We start from the raw sequence: 23,243 nt of genomic DNA, 5'->3' as shown, positions 1-23,243 counted from the left end.
ACACACACACACACACACACACACACACACACACACACACACACACACACACACACACACGCGCACACACACACACACACACACACACACACACACACACACACACACACATACACACACACACACACACACACACACACACACACAGCATCATATAGAGGTCAGCATCATGTAGGCCACCCTGTTGGTTTCATCATATAGGCCACCCTGTTGGTTTCATCATGTAGGCCACCCTGTTGGTTTCATCATGTAGGCCACCCTGTTGGTTTCATCATGTAGGCCACCTTGTTGGTTTCATCATATAGGCCACCCTGTTGGTTTCATCATGTAGGCCACCCTGTTGGTTTCATCATGTAGGTCACCCTGTTGGTTTCATCATGTAGGCCACCCTGTTGGTTTCATCATGTAGGCCACCCTGTTGGTTTCATCATGTAGGCCACCCTGTTGGTTCATCATGTAGGCCACCCTGTTGGTTTCATCACGTAGGCCACCCTGTTGGTTTCATCATATAGAGGTCAGCATCATGTAGGCCACCCTGTTGGTTTCATCACGTAGGCCACCCTGTTGGTTCATCATGTAGGCCACCCTGTTGGTTCATCATGTAGGCCACCCTGTTGGTTCATCATGTAGGCCACCCTGTTGTTTCATCATGTAGGCCACCCTGTTGGTTTCATCATGTAGGTCACCCTGTTGGTTTCATCATGTAGGCCACCCTGTTGGTTTCATCATGTAGGCCACCCTGTTGGTTTCATCATGTAGGCCACCCTGTTGGTTTCATCATGTAGAAAACCCTGTTGGTTTCGTCACGTAGGCCACCATGTTGGTTTCATCATATAGGCTACCCTGTTGGTTTCATCATGTAGGTCACCCTGTTGGTTTCATCATGTAGAAAACCCTGTTGGTTTCATCATATAGGCTACCCTGTTGGTTTCAATATGTAGGCCACCCTGTTGGTTTCATCATGTAGGTCACCCTGTTGGTTTCGTCACGTAGGCCACCCTGTTGGTTCATCATGTAGGCCATCCTGTTGGTTTCATCATGTAGGCCACCCTGTTGTTTCATCATGTAGGCCACCCTGTTGGTTCATCATGTAGGCCACCCTGTTGGTTTCATCACGTAGGCCACCCTGTTGGTTTCATCATATAGAGGTCAGCATCATGTAGGCCACCCTGTTGGTTTCATCACGTAGGCCACCCTGTTGGTTCATCATGTAGGCCACCCTGTTGGTTCATCATGTAGGCCACCCTGTTGGTTTCATCATGTAGGCCACCCTGTTGGTTCATCATGTAGGCCACCCTGTTGGTTTCATCACGTAGGCCACCCTGTTGGTTTCATCATATAGAGGTCAGCATCATGTAGGCCACCCTGTTGGTTTCATCACGTAGGCCACCCTGTTGGTTCATCATGTAGGCCACCCTGTTGGTTCATCATGTAGGCCACCCTGTTGGTTCATCATGTAGGCCACCCTGTTGTTTCATCATGTAGGCCACCCTGTTGGTTTCATCATGTAGGTCACCCTGTTGGTTTCATCATGTAGGCCACCCGGTTGGTTTCATCATGTAGGCCACCCTGTTGGTTTCATCATGTAGAAAACCCTGTTGGTTTCGTCACATAGGCCACCATGTTGGTTTCATCATATAGGCTACCCTGTTGGTTTCATCATATAGGTCACCCTGTTGGTTTCAATATGTAGGCCACCCTGTTGGTTTCATCATGTAGGTCACCCTGTTGGTTTCGTCACGTAGGCCACCCTGTTGGTTTCGTCACGTAGGCCACCATGTTGGTTTCATCATGTAGGTCACCCTGTTGGTTTCATCATGTAGGCCACCCTGTTGGTTCATCATGTAGGCCACCCTGTTGGTTTCATCATGTAGGCCACCCTGTTGGTTCATCATGTAGGCCACTCTGTTTGTTTCATCATGTAGGCCACCCTGTTGGTTCATCATGTAGGCCACCCTGTTTGTTTCATCATGTAGGCCACCCTGTTGGTTCATCATGTAGGCCACCCTGTTGGTTTCATCATGTAGGCCACCCTGTTGGTTCGTCATGTAGGCCACTCTGTTTGTTTCATCATGTAGGCCACTCTGTTGGTTTCATCATGTAGGCCACCCTGTTGGTTCATCATGTAGGCCACCCTGTTGGTTTCATCATGTAGGCAACCCTTTTGGTTTCCGTCATATAGGCCACCCTGTTGGTTTGTAGTAAAGAGAGCTACTGGAAAGGACAGAATCAGAGAAGCTAGGAAGGTGTAGTGCTAGTTAACCATCTAACTCTAACACTGGCACACACACACACAGACATGGAAAATCACACACACACACACACACACACACACACACACACACACACACACACACACACACACACACACACACACACACACAGGACGCACGCACCTACACACCCACACACATGCACACACAACTGCAATGTGCACACAACGCATCATGAAGTACAGCACATAGCAGCAACAGTTTCTAAACCTGAGGATATCTCACTCTGTCTCTCAATTAAAATCAACTCCATTTCAATTCAATTTTAGGGTTTTATTGGCATTTGAAACATATGTTAACCTTGTCAAAGCAAGTGGATTAGATATTATACAAAAGTTAAATAATAAATAATAAAAGAAAAGAAAAAATGAACAGCAAACTTCAAACTCACAGAGGTTCCACAAGAATAAAGACATTTCAAATGTCATATTATGCATATATACAGTGTTGTAACAATGTACAAATGGTTAAAGTATTTATTTACAAATGGTTAAAGTATTTACAATGGTGTTTATTCTTCACTGGTTGACCTTTTTGTTGTGAAAACAGGTCACAAATCTTGCTGCTGTGATGCACACTGTGGTATTTCACCCAGTAGATATGGGAGTTTATCAAAATGCTCACTGAGTCTGTACATAGTCAAAGCTTTCCTTGAGTCTGGGTCAGTCACAGTGGACAAGTATTCTGCCACTGTGTACTCTCTGTTTAGGGCCAAATAGCATTCTAGTTTGCTCTGTTTTTTGTTAATTCTTTCCAATGTGTCAAGTAATTATCTTTTTGTTTTCTCATGATTTGGTTGGGTCTAATTGTGTTTATCCGTCCTGGGGCTCTGTGGGGTATGTTTGTGTTTGTGTGAACAGAGCCCTAGGACCAGCTTGCTTAGGGGACTCTTCTCCAGGTTCATCTCTCTGTAGGTGATGGCTTTGTTATGGAAGGTTTGGGAATCGCTTCCTTTTAGGTGGTTGTAGAATTGAATGTCTCTTTTCTGGATTTTGACAACTAGATATTGGCCTAATTCCACTTTGCATACATTATTTGGTGTTCTATATTGTACACGGAGGATGTATTTGCAGAATTTGGCATGCAGAGTCTCAATTTGGTGTTTGTCCCATTTTGTGAAGTCTATGTTGGTGAGCGGATCCCAGACCTCACAACCATAAAGGGCAATGGGTTCTATCACTGATTCAAGTATTTTTAGCCAGATCCTAATTGGTATGTTGAATTTTATGTTCCTTTTGATGGCATAGAAGGCCTTTCTTGCCTTGTCTCTCAGATCGTTCACAGCTTTGTGGAAGTTACCTGTGGCGCTGATGTTTAGGCCGAGGTATGCATAGTTTTTTGTGTGCTCTAGGGCAACGGTGTCTAGATGGAATTTGTATTTGTGGTCCTGGCGACTGGACCTTTTTTTGGAACACCATTATTTTGGTCTAACTGAGATTTACTGTCAGGGCCCAGGTCTGACAGAATCTGTGCAGAAGATCTAGGTGCTGCTGTAGGCCCTCATTGGTTGGTGACAAAGGCAACAGATCATCAGCAAACAGTGGACATTTGACTTCAGATTCTAGTAGGTGCTGCAGACTGTTCTAGCGCCCTCACCAATTCGTTAATATATATGTTGAAGAAGGTGGGGCTTAAGCTGCATCTCTGTCTCACCCCATGGCCATGTGGAAAGAAATGTGTGTTTTTTGCCTATTTTATCCACACACTTGTTGTTTGTGTACATGGATTGTATTATGTCGTATGTTTTTCCTTTATTTAACCAGGTGGGCTAGTTGAGAACACCTTCATTTAACCAGGTAGGCTAGCTGAGAACACCTTTATTTAACCAGGTAGACTAGTTGAGAACACCTTTATTTAACCAGGTGGGCTAGTTGAGAACACCTTTATTTAACCAGGTAGACTAGTTGAGAACACCTTTGTTTAACCAGGTAGGCTAGCTGAGAACACCTTTATTTAACCAGGTTGGCTAGTTGAGAACACCTTTATTTAACCAGGTAGGCTAGTTGAGAACACCTTTATTTAACCAGGTTGGCTAGTTGAGAACACCTTTATTTAACCAGGTAGGCTAGTTGAGAACACCTTTATTTAACCAGGTGGGCTAGTTGAGAACACCTTTATTTAACCAGGTAGGCTAGTTGAGAACACCTTTATTTAACCAGGTTGGCTAGTTGAGAACACCTTTATTTAACCAGGTAGGCTAGTTGAGAACACCTTTATTTAACCAGGTAGGCTAGTTGAGAACACCTTTATTTAACCAGGTGGGCTAGTTGAGAACACCTTTATTTAACCAGGTAGGCTAGTTGAGAACACCTTTATTTAACCAGGTAGGCTAGTTGAGAACACCTTTATTTAACCAGGTAGGCTAGCTGAGAACACCTTTATTTAACCAGGTAGGCTAGCTGAGAACACCTTTATTTAACCAGGTTGGCTAGTTGAGAACACCTTTATTTAACCAGGTTGGCTAGTTGAGAACACCTTTATTTAACCAGGTAGGCTAGTTGAGAACACCTTTATTTAACCAGGTAGGCTAGCTGAGAACACCTTTATTTAACCAGGTAGGCTAGTTGAGAACACCTTTATTTAACCAGGTAGGCTAGTTGAGAACACCTTTATTTAACCAGGTAGGCTAGCTGAGAACACCTTTATTTAACCAGGTAGGCTAGTTGAGAACACCTTTATTTAACCAGGTAGGCTAGTTGAGAACACCTTTATTTAACCAGGTAGGCTAGTTGAGAACACCTTTATTTAACCAGGTAGGCTAGTTGAGAACACCTTTATTTAACCAGGTAGGCTAGTTGAGAACACCTTTATTTAACCAGGTAGGCTAGTTGAGAACACCTTTATTTAACCAGGTAGGCTAGTTGAGAACACCTTTATTTAACCAGGTAGACTCGTTGAGAACACCTTTATTTAACCAGGTAGGCTAGTTGAGAACACCTTTATTTAACCAGGTTGGCTAGTTGAGAACACCTTTATTTAACCAGGTAGGCTAGTTGAGAACACCTTTATTTAACCAGGTAGGCTAGTTGAGAACACCTTTATTTAACCAGGTTGGCTAGTTGAGAACACCTTTATTTAACCAGGTAGGCTAGTTGAGAACACCTTTATTTAACCAGGTAGGCTAGTTGAGAACACCTTTATTTAACCAGGTCACTCTGTTTGTTTCATCATGAAGGCCACCCTGTTGGTTCATCATGTAGGCCACCCTGTTGGTTCATCATGTAGGCCACCCTGTTGGTTCATCATGTAGGCCACCCTGTTGGTTCATCATGTAGGCCACCCTGTTGGTTCATCATATAGGCCACCCTGTTGGTTTCATCATGTAGGCCACCCTGTTGGTTTCATCATATAGGCCACCCTGTTGGTTTCGTCATGTAGGCCACCCTGTTGGTTCATCATGTAGGCCACCCTGTTGGTTTCATCATGTAGGCCACCCTGTTGGTTTCATCATGTAGGTCACCCTGTTGGTTTCATCATGTAGGCCACTTTGTTTGTTTCATCATGAAGGCCACCCTGTTGGTTCGTCATGTAGGCCACTCTGTTTGTTTCATCATGTAGGCAACCCTTTTGGTTTCCGTCATATAGGCCACCCTGTTGGTTTGTAGTAAAGAGAGCTACTGGAAAGGACAGAATCAGAGAAGCTAGGAAGGTGTAGTGCTAGTTAACCATCTAACTCTAACACTGGCACACACACACACAGACATGGAAAATCACACACACACACACACACACACACACACACACACACACACACACACACAGGACGCACGCACCTACACACCCACACACATGCACACACAACTGCAATGTGCACACAACGCATCATGAAGTACAGCACATAGCAGCAACAGTTTCTAAACCTGAGGATATCTCACTCTGTCTCTCAATTAAAATCAACTCCATTTCAATTCAATTTTAGGGTTTTATTGGCATTTGAAACATATGTTAACCTTGTCAAAGCAAGTGGATTAGATATTATACAAAAGTTAAATAATAAATAATAAAAGAAAAGAAAAAATGAACAGCAAACTTCAAACTCACAGAGGTTCCACAAGAATAAAGACATTTCAAATGTCATATTATGCATATATACAGTGTTGTAACAATGTACAAATGGTTAAAGTATTTATTTACACATGGTTAAAGTATTTACAATGGTGTTTATTCTTCACTGGTTGACCTTTTTGTTGTGAAAACAGGTCACAAATCTTGCTGCTGTGATGCACACTGTGGTATTTCACCCAGTATATATGGGAGTTTATCAAAATGCTCACTGAGTCTGTACACAGTCAAAGCTTTCCTTGAGTCTGGGTCAGTCACAGTGGACAAGTATTCTGCCACTGTGTACTCTCTGTTTAGGGCCAAATAGCATTCTAGTTTGCTCTGTTTTTTGTTAATTCTTTCCAATGTGTCAAGTAATTATCTTTTTGTTTTCTCATGATTTGGTTGGGTCTAATTGTGTTTATCCGTCCTGGGGCTCTGTGGGGTATGTTTGTGTTTGTGTGAACAGAGCCCTAGGACCAGCTTGCTTAGGGGACTCTTCTCCAGGTTCATCTCTCTGTAGGTGATGGCTTTGTTATGGAAGGTTTGGGAATCGCTTCCTTTTAGGTGGTTGTAGAATTGAATGTCTCTTTTCTGGATTTTGATAACTAGATACACATTATTTGGTGTTTTACGTTGTACACGGAGGATGTATTTGCAGAATTTGGCATGCAGAGTCTCAATTTGGTGTTTGTCCCATTTTGTGAAGTCTTGGTTGGTGAGCGGATCCCAGACCTCACAACCATAAAGGGCAATGGGTTCTATCACTGATTCAAGTATTTTTAGCCAGATCCTAATTGGTATGTTGAATTTTATGGTCCTTTTGATGGCATAGAAGGCCTTTCTTGCCTTGTCTCTCAGATCGTTCACAGCTTTGTGGAAGTTACCTGTGGCGCTGATGTTTATGCCGAGGTATGTATAGTTTTTTTGTGTGCTCTAGGGCAACGGTGTCTAGATGGAATTTGTATTGGTGGTCCTGGCGACTGGACCTTTTTTTGGAACACCATTATTTTGGTCTAACTGAGATTTACTGTCAGGGCCCAGGTCTGACAGAATCTGTGCAGAAGATCTAGGTGCTGCTGTAGGCCCTCATTGGTTGGTGTCAAAGGCAACAGATCATCAGCAAACAGTGGACATTTGACTTCAGATTCTAGTAGGTGCTGCAGACTGTTCTAGCGCCCTCACCAATTCGTTAATATATATGTTGAAGAAGGTGGGGCTTAAGCTGCATCTCTGTCTCACCCCATGGCCATGTGGAAAGAAATGTGTGTTTTTTGCCTATTTTATCCACACACTTGTTGTTTGTGTACATGGATTGTATTATGTCGTATGTTTTTCCTTTATTTAACCAGGTAGGCTAGTTGAGAACACCTTTATTTAACCAGGTAGGCTAGTTGAGAACACCTTTATTTAACCAGGTAGGCTAGTTGAGAACACCTTCATTTAACCAGGTAGGCCAGTTGAGAACACCTTTATTTAACCAGGTAGGCTAGTTGAGAACACCTTTATTTAACCAGGTTGGCTAGTTGAGAACACCTTTATTTAACCAGGTAGGCTAGTTGAGAACACCTTTATTTAACCAGGTAGGCTAGTTGAGAACACCTTCATTTAACCAGGTAGGCCAGTTGAGAACACCTTTATTTAACCAGGTAGGCTAGTTGAGAACACCTTTATTTAACCAGGTAGGCAAGTTAAGAACACCTTTATTTAACCAGGTAGGCAAGTTAAGAACACCTTTATTTAACCAGGTAGGCAAGTTAAGAACACCTTTATTTAACCAGGTAGGCTAGTTAAGAACACCTTTATTTAACCAGGTAGGCAAGTTGAGAACACCTTTATTTAACCAGGTAGGCTAGTTGAGAACACCTTTATTTAACCAGGTAGGCTAGTTGAGAACACCTTTATTTAACCAGGTAGGCTAGTTGAGAACACCTTTATTTAACCAGGTTGGCTAGTTGAGAACACCTTTATTTAACCAGGTAGGCTAGTTGAGAACACCTTTATTTAACCAGGTAGGCTAGTTGAGAACACCTTTATTTAACCAGGTAGGCTAGTTGAGAACACCTTTATTTAACCAGGTAGGCTAGTTGAGAACACCTTTATTTAACCAGGTTGGCTAGTTGAGAACACCTTTATTTAACCAGGTAGGCTAGTTGAGAACACCTTTATTTAACCAGGTAGGCTAGTTGAGAACACCTTTATTTAACCAGGTTGGCTAGTTGAGAACACCTTTATTTAACCAGGTAGGCTAGCTGAGAACACCTTTATTTAACCAGGTAGGCTAGTTGAGAACACCTTCATTTAACCAGGTTGGCTAGTTGAGAACACCTTTATTTAACCAGGTAGGCCAGTTGAGAACACCTTTATTTAACCAGGTAGGCTAGTTGAGAACACCTTTATTTAACCAGGTTGGCTAGTTGAGAACACCTTTATTTAACCAGGTAGGCTAGTTGAGAACACCTTTATTTAACCAGGTTGGCTAGTTGAGAACACCTTTATTTAACCAGGTTGGCTAGTTGAGAACACCTTTATTTAACCAGGTAGGCTAGCTGAGAACACCTTTATTTAACCAGGTAGGCTAGTTGAGAACACCTTTATTTAACCAGGTAGGCTAGTTGAGAACACCTTTATTTAACCAGGTTGGCTAGTTGAGAACACCTTTATTTAACCAGGTAGGCTAGTTGAGAACACCTTTATTTAACCAGGTTGGCTAGTTGAGAACACCTTTATTTAACCAGGTAGGCTAGTTGAGAACACCTTTATTTAACCAGGTAGGCTAGTTGAGAACACCTTTATTTAACCAGGTAGGCTAGTTGAGAACACCTTTATTTAACCAGGTAGGCTAGTTGAGAACACCTTTATTTAACCAGGTTGGCTAGTTGAGAACACCTTTATTTAACCAGGTTGGCTAGTTGAGAACACCTTTATTTAACCAGGTAGGCTAGTTGAGAACAAGTTCTCATTTACAACTGCGACCTGGCCAAGATAAAGCATAGCAGCGTGAACAGACAACAACACAGAGTTACACATGGAGTAAACAATAAACAAGTCAATAACACAGTAGAAAAAAAGAAAAAAAGAGAGTCTATATACAATGTGAGCAAAAGGCATGAGGAGGTAGGCGAATAATTACAATTTTGCAGATTAACACTGGGGTGATAAATGATCAGATGGTCATGTGCAGGTAGAGATACTGGTGTGCAAAAGAGCAGAAAAGTAAATAAATAAAAACAGCATGGGGATGAGGTAGGTAAATTGGGTGGGCTATTTACCGATGGACTATGTACTGCTGCAGCGATCGGTTAGCTGCTCAGATAGCAGATGTTTGAAGTTGGTGAGGGAGATAAAAGTCTCCAACTTCAGCAATTTTTTGCAATTCGTTCCAGTCACAGGCAGCAGAGAACTGGAAGGAAAAGCGGCCAAATGAGGCTTTAGGGATGATCAGTGAGATACACCTGCTGGAGCGCGTGCTACGGGTGGGTGTTGTCATCGTGACCAGTGAACTGAGATAAGGATAAATCAACAAAGCATGAGAAGACTTTGCCTTCGTTTTGGTTTGTTTGTTTGTCAATTAGGGTGTGCAGGGTGAATACGTGGTCTGTCGTACGATCATTTGGTAAAAAGACAATTTGCTCAGTACATTGTTTTCACTGAGGAAATGTACAAGAGTGCTGCTAATGATAATGCAGAGGATTTTCCCAAGGTTGCTCTCCCTCTCTCTCTGTCTCTGTGTGTGTATCTCTCTCTCTCTCTGTCTGTCTGTCTCGCTCTCTTTCTCTCTGTGTTTCTCTCTCTCTCTCTGTCTCTCTCTCTGTCTCTCTGTCTCTCTGCCTCTGTCTCTCTCTCTGTGTCTCTCTCTCTCTGTCTCTGTGTGTCTCTCTCTCTCTCTCTGTCTCTCTCTGTCTCTCTGTCTCGGTCTGTCTCTCTCTCTCTCTCTCTCTCTCTCTCTCTCTCTCTCTCTCTCTGTGTCTGTCTCTCTGTCTGTCTCTCTGTCTGTCTCTCTGTCTGTCTCCGTCTCTCTCTGTCTGTCTGTCTCTGTCTGTCTCTCTTTCCCTGTGAGCAGTTACCAAGATAGCCCCATTTAATATAACTGGTAAAGACAGAAACATATGAGAGCAGTCATATTCCAGTAATTTAACTAAGGCGGGTTCTAGGGCCTCTTTGTCTCCTGACTTCTTATCCCAGTAATTTAACTAAGGCAGGTTCTAGGGCCTCTTTGTCTCCTGACTGCAGCTCCGGAGTGTTAGAGATCGGTGGTCTCTCTTGTGTTTTACTTTGTCTGCAGGGATCTGAAGATTGAGAACTTCCTCCTGGATGAACACAACAACATCAAGATTGTTGGTACGTATGGATATATCTAGATGTGCATTATATTGTACATGCATGTAGCCAGGCTGATCCCTAAAGACAGACAGTGATATTTGAAAAGGTCCCCAAAACGCTGGAAAATGGCGTCCTCGGTGCTCACAAAAGAATGAGGAAATCCCTGCGATGGGATTGAACCAGAGACATGCATTTTAAACTACTGTACCACGGCCAATCACAATGCTTTAGCAAGCCGCAAGCATACATATTGATTCTCTATGGTAATAGGGCATCGTTTTTAATTATTTTGTTGTAAGCCTTTCCCAACTCATAAGTTATTTAACTAGGCAAGTCAGTAAATTACAAATTATTATTTATAATGATAGTCTACCAAAATACCATGTTGTGCTGCTGCCATGTTGTGTTGCTGCCGTGTTGATGTCATGTGTCGTTACCATGCTGTGTTGTCATGTGATGCTGCGGGGACGGGGGCTGGGATTAAAATAAAAAATATAGGACAAAACACACATCACGACAAGAGAGACCATGTCTACCAACACGGTAGCAACACAACATGGCAGCAGCACAACATGGTAGCAGCACAAAACATGGTACTATAACGACACAGGGCGAGACCCAGATGGAGGCAGATGGTTCGAGTCTCTGATATTTATTCAAATACAAGGCACAGGCAATAGGCAGGTTGAGGACAGGCAGAAGTTCATTAACCAGGTCAGAGTCTGAAAGGTACAGGGTGGCAGGCAGGCTCGAGGTCAGGGCAGGCTGAATGGTCAGGCAGGCGGGCTCAGTGTCAGGGCAGGCTAAGGTCAGAACCGGAAGGGCTAGAAAACAGAGGAAAAACAGGAGCAGGGAAAAACATGCTGGTAGGCTTAACGAGACAAGACAAACTGGCAGCCGACAAACAGAGAACACAGTTATAAATGTACTGGGTATAATGGGGATGATGGGCGAAACCTGAAGGGGGGTGGAGACAAGCACAAAGACAGGTGAAACAGATCAGGGTGTGACAGGTACAAACATTATTGGGCACAGACAACAGCACAAAGGCTAAGAAGGTAGAGACAACAATACATCACGCGAAGCAGCAACAACTGTCAGTAAGAATGTCCATGATTGAATCTTTGAATGAAGAGATGGAGATAAAACTGTCCAGTTTGAGTGTTTTTTTGTGGAGGATGAGGGCTGCAGTACATATCTCAGAGAGGGGTGAGTGATGCCTAAGAGTGTTTTATAAATAAGCATCAACCAGTGGGACTTGCAACGGGTATACAGAGACAACCAGTTTACAGAGGAGTGTAGAGTGCAGTGATGTGTATTATAAGGAGCATTGGTGGCAAATCTGATGTCAGAATGGTAAAGAAGATATAATCACTCGAGAGCACCCTTACCTGCTGATCTATAAATGATGTCTCCGTAATCTAGTATGGGTAGGATGGTCATCTGAATCAGGGTCCGTTTGGCAGCTGGGGTGAAAGAGGACCGATTACCATAGAGGAAACCAAGTCTAGATTTAAACTTAGCCTGCAGCTTTGATATGTGCTGAGAGAAGGACAGTTTACCATCTAGCCATATTCCAAGTACTTGTATGACATGACTACCTCAAGCTCTAAACCCTCAGAGGTAGTAATAACACCGGTGGGGAGAGGGGCATTCTTCTTACTGAAACACATGACCTTTGTTTTGGAGGTGTTCAGAACAGGGTTAAGGGCAGAGAAAACCTGTTGGACACTAAGAAAGATTTGTTGTAGAGCATTTAATGCAAAATCCGGGGAGGGGCCAGTTGAGTACAATACTGTATCATCTGCATATAAATGGATGAGAGAACTTCCTACTGCCTGAGCTATGTTGTTGATGTAAATTAAGAAGAGTGTGGGGCCTAGGATCGAGCCTTGGGGTACTCCCATGGTGACAGGCAGTGGCTGAGACAACAGATGTTCTGACTTTATGCACTGCAGTCTTTGAGAGAGGTAGTTAGCAAACCAGGCCAAAGACCCCTCAGAGACACCAATACTCCTTAGCCGGCCCACAAGAATGGAATGGTCTACCGTATCAAAAGCTTTGGCCATGTCAAAAAAAATAGCAGCACAAAATTGCTTAGAATTAAGGGCAATGGTGACATCATTGAGGACCTATAAGGTTGCGGTGACACATCCATAACCTGAGCGGAAACCAGATTGCATACCAGAGAGAATACTATAGACATCAAGAAAGACAGTCAGTTGGGTATTGACAAGTTCTTTGAACACTTTTTGATAAGCAGGGCAAAATAGAAATTGGCCTAAAACAGTTAGGATCAGCTTGATCTCCCCCTTTAAATAAAGGACTAACCGTGGCTATTGGAACCTCCCCAGAGAGGAGAGACAGGTCAGAGATAAGCTCGGTGATGATAGGGGCTGCAACCTTTTATTTTAATTTGAACCTTTAATTAACTAGGAAAGTCAGTTAAGAACAAATTCTTCATCATAATGTCCATAATGACGGCCTAGGAGCAGCGGGTTAACTTCCTTGTTCAGGGGTAGAATGACAGGTTTTTACATTGGGGATTCGATCTAGCAACCTGCTGCCCCAGGTTGGAAAACACCAACCTTAGAGAAGAAAGTATCTAAACAATCTGACCCAAATTGTTTTTTATTATCAAGTTTAAGGATCTCCTTTAGCACCTCAGACTCAGTGACTTCCTGCAGGGAGAAACTTTGTAGTGGGGCAGGGGAAAAGAGGAAGAAGCATCGGGGATTGTCGCATTTTAAGGGGTGTGAGATGAGGAAATATTGGACAGCAAGGAGGCATGACTGAGTCAAATAGGAATCCTGACTTAATGAAGTGGTGATTAAAGAGCTCAGCCATGTGCTTCTTGTCAATAACAACCACATCATCAACATTAAGGGACATGGGCAGCTGTGAGGAGGAGGGTTTATTCTCCAGGTCTTTAACTGTCTTCCAGAACTTATTGAGGTTAAACCCACAGAGAGAGAACTGCTCCTTAAAGTAACTAAATTTTGCCTTCTGGATAGCCTGAGTGCACTTATGTCTCATTTGACTGAACGAGAGCCAGTCATCCTGAGTGTGTTTCGCCAAATGCAATTCTTGAGGTGGAGTAACTCTGCCAGATCACAGTCGAACCAGGGGCTAAACCTATTTTTCATTTTAATTTTCTTTACGGGGGCGTGTTTGTTGGCAATACCACTGAAAATATCGAAAATAAAGGACCAAGCGTCTTCGACAGAGACCTTGGATCTAGCTGATTCTGTACCAGTTTACAGAGGCCAGTTCATGAAGGAAGGCTTTCTCATTTAAGTTTTTTAACAAGCGTCTATGACAAATCAGGACAGGTCGTTTCACTGAGCAGCCATTATGAACACAGGCTGTAAAACAGTGATCACTAAGGTCATTACAGAAAACACCAGACTGATACATATCAGGATTATTTGTGAGGGTGACATCAAGAAGAGTAGCCTTTTCTGGGTGTTTGGAGTCATACCTTGTGGGATTGGTGATAATCTGAGAAGTATTTAGGGAGTCACATTGCTTTAGGACTTGGTCAGGTGGTTTAAGCATGTCCCAGTTTAGGTCACCTAGCAGGACAGATTCAGACTTAGTGTACGGGGCCAGGAGAGAGCTTAGGGCAGGTAGTGTACAGGCCGGTGCCGATGAAGGACAATAGCACCCAGCAACAGTCAACAAAGAGATATTTGAAAGTTCAATGCTTAAAACCAGCATATCAGATTGTTTGGGGACAGACTTGGTGGATACAACAGAGCACTGAAGGTGATCCTTGGTAAAGATTGCCACTCCACCACCTTTGGAAGATCTGTCTTGCCGAAAAAAAAGTTAAAACCAGAAAGGTTAATACTGACCCCTAAATAACATATATCATTCTAGTACTGACCCCCCTAAATAGATCTGTTAACCCACACTTTCAAATGATACATTTTTGGTAATAAATGTCTAGTGTTAACGTGCAGAAAAATCCCAGGCATTTACGAGAGCAGATTTCAGTGAAACAGACATCAGAACAGTCGGGATTGGGTCTAGCAGCAGTAGATGGGCCAGGGTGTACATGCACCAGTCAAGATTGGGTCTAGCAGCAGTAGATGGGCCAGGGTGTATATGCACATTTCCAGATATCATCAGCAGTAATATAATCAGGGCACAGCAGAGGACAGGGAGAGCTCTGAATGTGCATCAGATGGCAACAAGATCATTTTGTACAGCAATTTCATCAGGTAGCATAAATACCAAGCCTGTGAGAGGAGGTTAGAATAGGATGGGAAGCCAAGACTCAGTGTAACCAATAGAGACTCAGAGTCCTGAGTGTGGGAACAAACATCGTCTGCCCCACGGTTGGGTAAACAGCAAGTTCATAGTCAACAAAACACGCAGGAGTCATACAGAAAATAGCACAAAGCCCAATAAATAAATATAACGACTAGCCAAAGAGTCATTCGCTTCAGTGAAATAACTTGAGAGAGTAGCTCTCTCTGAGTCCAGTAGGCTATAAAAGTCTGAGATAAAATAAATAAATAGTAAGCCTATACTAGTTAATTAAAAAGTTTCTGAGTAAGCTCACATAATAAGCTTCACAAGTTAGCCTACATAACATTCAGATCAGTCCAAAGTCTGCGGTGTGTGTGTAAGTGCATGTGTGCTGGAGGAGAACGCAAGCTCGGGAGAGAGGGGGGAGTGTGGCGGGGGTACCTGTACCAGACAGGGGGAGACAGGCCAGGGAGAGAGGGAGGAGTGTGGCAGGGGTACCTGTACCAGACAGGGGGAGACAGGCCAGGGAGAGAGGAAGGAGTGTGGTGGGGGTACCTGTACCAGACAGGGGGATACAGGCCAGGGAGAGAGGGAGGAGTGTGGCAGGGGTACCTGTACCAGACAGGGGGAGACAGGCCAGGGAGAGAGGGAAGAGTGTGGCGGGGGTTCCTGTTACTATGTAGTAATATCAGTACATCAGTACGCTGATTCTGTGTTATAATATCTTAGGGCTGTGAGGATGTTTGCCATGCTGCTTAACATGTTGTATGTTATAAATTATATGTTATTTCAGGGGGTCAGTACTAGAATGCTATATAACCAGTTGTCATGGAGACCACTCTGGGTCAGTGGTGTTCCGACCAGCTGACATGGAGACCACTCTGAGTCAGTGGTGTTCCGACCAGCTGTCATGGAGACCACTCTGGGTCAGTGGTGTTCCGACCAGCTGTCATGGAGACCACTCTGAGTCAGTGGTGTTCCGACCAGCTGTCATGGAGACCACTCTGAGTCAGTGGTGTTCCGACCAGCTGTCATAGAGACCACTCTGGGTCAGTGGTGTTCCGACCAGCTGTCATGGAGACCACTCTGGGTCAGTGGTGTTCCGACCAGCTGTCATGGAGACCACTCTGGGTCAGTGGTGTTCCGACCAGCTGTCATGGAGACCACTCTGGGTCAGGGGTGTTCCGACCAGCTGTCATGGAGACCACTCTGGGTCAGTGGTGTTCCGACCAGCTGTCATGGAGACCACTCTGGGTCAGTGGTGTTCCGACCAGCTGTCATAGAGACCACTGTGGGTCAGTGGTGTTCCGACCAACTGTCATGGAGACCACTCTGGGTCAGTGGTGTTCCGACCAGCTGTCATGGAGACCACTCTGGACAGGCACAGTGTCTCTGTATGGGACATTAAACAACTGGAGGGACACACACAAGTACACACATACAAAAACACACACACACAGACACACTGGTAAATGAGGCATGTTGAGATGGTTAGGGCCAGAGTTAAGGTGAAGGGGTTACTATGTTTACAATGGTTACTATGGTTACAATGGTTGTGGGTTGAGTTTATGGCTGGATTAACCATCTCAGGGGAACCAGTTGACTACCGCTGTGTTTACAGTGCGTGTTTGTGTGTGTGTGTGTGTGTGTGCGTGCTTGTGTGTGTGTGTGTGTGCGTGCGTGCGTGCGTGTGTATCTGCATGTGTGTAGACTTCGGTCTCAGCAACACTCTGAAGGTAGAGAGAGAGTCTGCTGAGCTGCTGAACACCCAGTGTGGAAGCCCAGCCTATGCCGCGCCTGAGCTACTCGCCCACAGCAAGTATGGACCCAAGGTCGACGTCTGGTCCGTGTGAGTAATGTGTTCTATGTCACATGCTATATGTTACGTGTTGTATGTCACATGTTGTATGTCACGTGTTGTATGTCACGTGTTGTATGTCACGTGTTGTATGTCACATGTTGTATGTCACATGTTGCATGTCACATGTTGTATGTCACGTGTTGTATGTCACGTGTTTCATGTCACGTGTTTCATGTCACGTGTTGTATGTCACGTGTTGTATGTCACGTGTTTCATGTCACGTGTTTCATGTCACGTGTTGTATGTCACGTGTTGTATGTCACGTGTTTCATGTCACGTGTTTTATGTCACGTGTTGTATGTCACGTGTTGTATGTCACGTGTTGTATGTCACGTGTTGTATGTCACGTGTTGTATGTAACGTGTTGTATGTCACGTGTTTTATGTCACGTGTTTTATGTCACGTGTTGTATGTCACGTGTTGTATGTCACGTGTTGTATGTCACGTGTTGAATGTCACGTGTTGTATGTCACGTGTTGTATGTCACGTGTTGTACAGTATGTTGATGAATGTTACTATGTCGTCAGTACTAGAATGTTATATGTTATTTAGGGGGTCAGTACTAGAATGTTATGTTATTTACAACACATAACAACAACTCGCCCATTTCTCCTTCTCCCAAATCTGCTCAGCTGATGTTCTGAATGAGCTGCAAAATCTGGACCCCTACAAATCAGCCGGGCTAGACAATCTGGACCCTTTCTTTCTAAAATTATCTGCCAAAATTGTTGCCACCCCTATTACTAGCCTGTTCAACCTCTCTTTCGTGTCGTCTGAGATTCCCAAAGATTGGAAAGCAGCTGCGGTCATCCCCCTCTTCAAAGGGGGTGACACTCTTGACCCAAATTGCTACAGACCTATATCTATCCTACCATGCCTTTCTAAGGTCTTCGAAAGCCAAGTCAACAAACAGATTACCGACCATTTCGAATCTCACCATACCTTCTCTGCTATGCAATCTGGTTTCAGAGCTGGTCATAGGTGCACCTCAGCCACGCTCAAGGTCCTAAATGATATCTTAACCGCCATCGATAAGAAACATTACTGTGCAGCCGTATTCATTGATCTGGCCAAGGCTTTCGACTCTGTCAATCACCACATCCTCATCGGCAGACTCGACAGCCTTGGTTTCTCAAGTGATTGCCTCGCCTGGTTCACCAACTACTTCTCTGATAGAGTTCAGTGTGTCAAATCGGAGGGTCTGCTGTCCGGACCTCTGGCAGTCTCTATGGGGGTGCCACAGGGTTCAAGTATAGTATCTCTTCTCTGTATACATCAATGAGGTCGCTCTTGCTGCTGGTGAGTCTCTGATCCACCTCTACGCAGACGACACCATTCTGTATACTTCTGGCCCTTCTTTGGACACTGTGTTAACAACCCTCCAGGCAAGCTTCAATGCCATACAACTCTCCTTCCGTGGCCTCCAATTGCTCTTAAATACAAGTAAAACTAAATGCATGCTCTTCAACCGATCGCTACCTGTACCTACCCGCCTGTCCAACATTACTACTCTGGACGGCTCTGACTTAGAATACGTGGACAACTACAAATACTTAGGTGTCTGGTTAGACTGTAAACTCTCCTTCCAGACCCATATCAAACATCTCCAATCCAAAGTTAAATCTAGAATTGGCTTCCTATTTCGCAACAAAGCATCCTTCACTCATGCTGCCAAACATACCCTTGTAAAACTGACCATCCTACCAATCCTCGACTTTGGCGATGTCATTTACAAAGTAGCCTCCAATACCCTACTCAACAAATTGGATGCAGTCTATCACAGTGCAATCCGTTTTGTGACCAAAGCCCCATATACTACCCACCATTGCGACCTGTACCCTCTCGTTGGCTGGCCCTCGCTTCATACTCGTCGCCAAACCCACTGGCCTCATGTCATCAACAAGACCCTGCTAGGTAAAGTCCCCCCTTATCTCAGCTCGCTGGTCACCATTGCATCTCCCACCTGTAGCACACGCTCCAGCAGGTATATCTCTCTAGTCACCCCCAAAACCAATTCTCTCTTTGGCCGCCTCTCCTTCCAGTTCTCTGCTGCCAATGACTGGAATGAACTACAAAAATCTCTGAAACTGGAAACACTTATCTCCCTCACTAGCTTTAAGCACCAACTGTCAGAGCAGCTCACAGATTACTGCACCTGTACACAGCCCACCTATAATTTAGCCCAAACAACTACCTCTTTCCCTACTGTATTTAATTTATTTATTTATTTTGCTCCTTTGCACCCCCATTATTTTTATTTCTACTTTGCACATTCTCCCATTGCAAATCTACCATTCCAGTGTTTTACTTGCTATATTGTATCTACTTTGCCACCATGGCCTTTTTGCCTTTACCTCCCTTATCTCACCTCATTTGCTCACATCGTATATAGACTTGTTTATACTGTATTATTGACTGTATGTTTGTTTTACTCCATGTGTAACTCTGTGTCGTTATATGTGTCGAACTGCTTTGCTTTATCTTGGCCAGGTCGCAATTGTAAATGAGAACTTGTTCTCGACTTGCCTACCTGGTTAAATAAAGGTGAAATAAAATAAAAAAAATAAAAAAAATTAGGGGGTCAGTACTAGAATGTTATATGTTATTTAGGGGGTCAGTACTAGAATGTTATGTGTTGTGTGTTATTTAGGGGGGTCAGTACTAGAATGTTATGTGTTGTGTGTTATTTAGGGGGTCAGTACTAGAATGTTATGTGTTGTGTGTTATTTAGGGGGGTCAGTACTAGAACATTATGTGTTGTGTGTTATTTAGGGGGTCAGTACTAGAATGTTATGTGTTGTATGTTATTTAGGGGGCCAGTACTAGAATGTTATCTGTAATGTGTTATTTAGGGGGGTCAGTACTAGAATGTTATGTGTTGTGTGTTATTTAGGGGGGTCAGTACTAGAATGTTATGTGTTGTATGTTATTTAGTGGGTCAGTACTAGAATGTTATGTGTTGTGTGTTATTTAGGGGGTCAGTACTAGAATGTTATGTGTTGTATGTTATTTAGGGGGGTCAGTACTAGAATGTTATGTGTTGTGTGTTATTTAGGGGGTCAGTACTAGAATGTTATATGTTATTTAGGGGGTCAGTAGTAGAATGTTATGTATTGTATGTTATTTAGGGGGGTCAGTACTAGAATGTTATGTGTTTTATGTTATTTAGGGGGGTCAGTACTAGAATGTTATATGTTATTTAGGGGGTCAGTAATAGAATGTTATGTGTTGTGTGTTATTTAGGGGGGTCAGTACTAGAATGTTATGTGTTATATGTTATTTAGGGGGGTCAGTACTAGAATGTTATATGTTATTTAGGGGGTCAGTTCTAGAATGTTATATGTTATTTAGGGGGGTCAGAACTAGAATGTTATATGTTATTTAGTGGGTCAGCACTAGAATGTTATGTGTTGTCTGTTATTTAGGGGGTCAGTACTAGAATGTTATATGTTATTTAGTGGGTCAGCACTAGAATGTTATGTGTTGTCTGTTATTTAGGGGGGTCAGTACTAGAATGTTATGTGTTGTGTGTTATTTAGGGGGTCAGTACTAGAATGTTATGTGTTGTCTGTTATTTAGGGGGTCAGTGCTAGAATGTTATGTGTTGTCTGTTATTTAGGGGGTCAGTACTAGAATGTTATGTGTTGTCTGTTATTTAGGGGGTCAGTACTAGAATGTTATGTGTTGTCTGTTATTTAGGGGGTCAGTGCTAGAATGTTATGTGTTGTCTGTTATTTAGGGGGTCAGTGCTAGAATGTTATGTGTTATCTGTAATGTGTTATTTAGTGGGTCAGTGCTAGAATGTTATGTGTTATCTGTAATGTGTTATTTAGTGGGTCAGTACTAGAATGTTATGTATTGTGTGTTATTTAGGGGGGTCAGTACTAGAATGTTATGTGTTGTCTGTTATTTACGGGGTCAGTACTAGAATGTTATATGTTATTTAGGGGGTCAGTACTAGAATGTTATGTGTTGTCTGTTATTTAAGGGGTCAGTACTAGAATGTTATATGTTATTTAGCGGGTTAGTACTAGAATGTTATGTGTTGTGTGTTATTTAGGGGAGTCAGTACTAGAATGTTATGTGTTGTCTGTTATTTAGGGGGGTCAGTACTAGAATGTTATGTGTTGTGTGTTATTTAGGGGGTCAGTACTAGAATGTTATGTGTTGTCTGTTATTTAGGGGGTCAGTACTAGAATGTTATGTGTTGTATGTTATTTAGTGGGTCAGTACTAGAATGGTATATGGTATTTAGGGGGTCAGTACTAGAATGGTATATGTTATTTAGGGGGTCAGTACTAGAATGTTATGTGTTGTGTGTTATTTAGGGGGGTCAGTACTAGAATGGTATATGTTATTTAAGGGGTCAGTGCTAGAATGGTATATGTTATTTAGGGGGTCAGTACTAGAATGTTATATGTTATTTAGGGGGGTCAGTACTAGAATGTTATATGTTATTTAGGGGGGTCAGTGCCAGAATGTTATGTGTTATTTAGGGGGTCAGTACTAGAATGTTATATGTTATTTAGGGGGTCAGTACTAGAATGTTATATGTTATTTAGGGGGTCAGTACTAGAATGTTATGTGTTGTGTGTTATTTAGGGGGGTCAGTACTAGAATGTTATGTGTTGTGTGTTATTTAGGAGGTCAGTACTAGAATGTTATGTGTTGTGTGTTATTTAGGGGGGTCAGTACTAGAATGTTATGTGTTGTGTGTTATTTAGGGGGGTCAGTACTAGAATGTTATGTGTTGTGTGTTATTTAGTGGGGTCAGTACTAGAATGTTATGTGTTGTGTGTTATTTAGGGGGTCAGTACTAGAATGTTATGTGTTGTGTGTTATTTAGGGGGTCAGTACTAGAATGTTATATGTTATTTAGGGGGTCAGTAATAGAATGTTATGTGTTGTGTGTTATTTAGGGGGGTCAGTACTAGAATGTTATGTGTTATATGTTATTTAGGGGGGTCAGTACTAGAATGTTATATGTTATTTAGGGGGTCAGTACTAGAATGTTATGTGTTGTGTGTTATTTAGGGGGGTCAGTACTAGAATGTTATGTGTTGTGTGTTATTTAGTGGGGTCAGTACTAGAATGTTATGTGTTGTGTGTTATTTAGGGGGGTCAGTACTAGAATGTTATATGTTATTTAGGGGGTCAGTACTAGAATGTTATATGTTATTTAGGGGGTCAGTACTAGAATGTTATGTGTTGTGTGTTATTTAGGGGGGTCAGTACTAGAATGTTATGTGTTGTGTGTTATTTAGTGGGGTCAGTACTAGAATGTTATGTGTTGTGTGTTATTTAGGGGGGTCAGTACTAGAATGTTATGTGTTGTGTGTTATTTAGGGGGTCAGTACTAGAATGTTATGTGTTGTGTGTTATTTAGGGGGTCAGTACTAGAATGTTATGTGTTGTGTGTTTTTTAGGGGGGTCAGTATGTTTGCCATGCTGACTGGGACGTTGCCTTTCACTGTTGAGCCGTTCAACATCAAACAGCTGCATCAGAAGATGGTCAATGGAGAGATAGGAACCATACCCAATGATATCAGCAAAGGTACCACACACACACACACACACACACACACACACACACACACACACACACACACACACACACACGCATATACACACACACACACACACACACACACACACACACACACACACACACACACACACACACACACACACACACACACAGACACACACACACACACACACACAGACACACACACACACAGACACACAGACACACACACACACACACACACACACACACACACACACACACACACACGCATATACACACACACACACACACACACACACGCATATACACACACACACACACACACACACACAGACACACACACACACACACACACACACACACGCATATACACACACACACAGACACACACACACACACACACACAGACACACACACACACACACACACACACACACACACACACACACACACACACACACACACACACGCATATACACACACACACACACACACACACGCATATACACACACACACACACACACACACACAGACACACACACACACACACACACACACACACGCATATACACACACACACACACACACACACACGCATATACACACACACACACACACACACACACAGACACACACACACACACACACACACACACTCGCATATACACACACACACACACACACACACACGCATATACACACACACACACACACACACACACAGACACACACACACACACACACACACACACACGCATATACACACACACACAGACACACACACACACACACACACAGACACACACACACACACACACACACACACACACACACACACACACACACACACACACACACACACGCATATACACACACACACACACACACAAACACTACCCACCTCACACAGCCTTGTCAGCACAACAAACAGAGCTTGTGTTACCGTGGTGATAATGA

The 23,243-nt window shown here is 43.2% G+C and overlaps 1 protein-coding gene across 1 annotated transcript in view; it reads left to right on the top strand.

The window, feature by feature from the left end:
• LOC118964506 (hormonally up-regulated neu tumor-associated kinase-like) overlaps positions 1–23,243 on the top strand; it is a 33,432-nt gene that overhangs the window by 5,353 nt on the left and 4,836 nt on the right. The window contains exons 4-6 of the mRNA XM_036976491.1: positions 10,562–10,655; positions 16,605–16,743; positions 22,182–22,309. Coding sequence (XP_036832386.1) covers positions 10,562–10,655; positions 16,605–16,743; positions 22,182–22,309 — 361 coding nt within the window. The remainder of the gene's footprint in view (positions 1–10,561; positions 10,656–16,604; positions 16,744–22,181; positions 22,310–23,243) is intronic.

This window comes from Oncorhynchus mykiss, chromosome 4, assembly GCF_013265735.2.
Source record: "Oncorhynchus mykiss isolate Arlee chromosome 4, USDA_OmykA_1.1, whole genome shotgun sequence".
NCBI lineage: Eukaryota > Metazoa > Chordata > Actinopteri > Salmoniformes > Salmonidae > Oncorhynchus > Oncorhynchus mykiss.
This window is presented reverse-complemented; position numbering and strand designations above follow the sequence as displayed.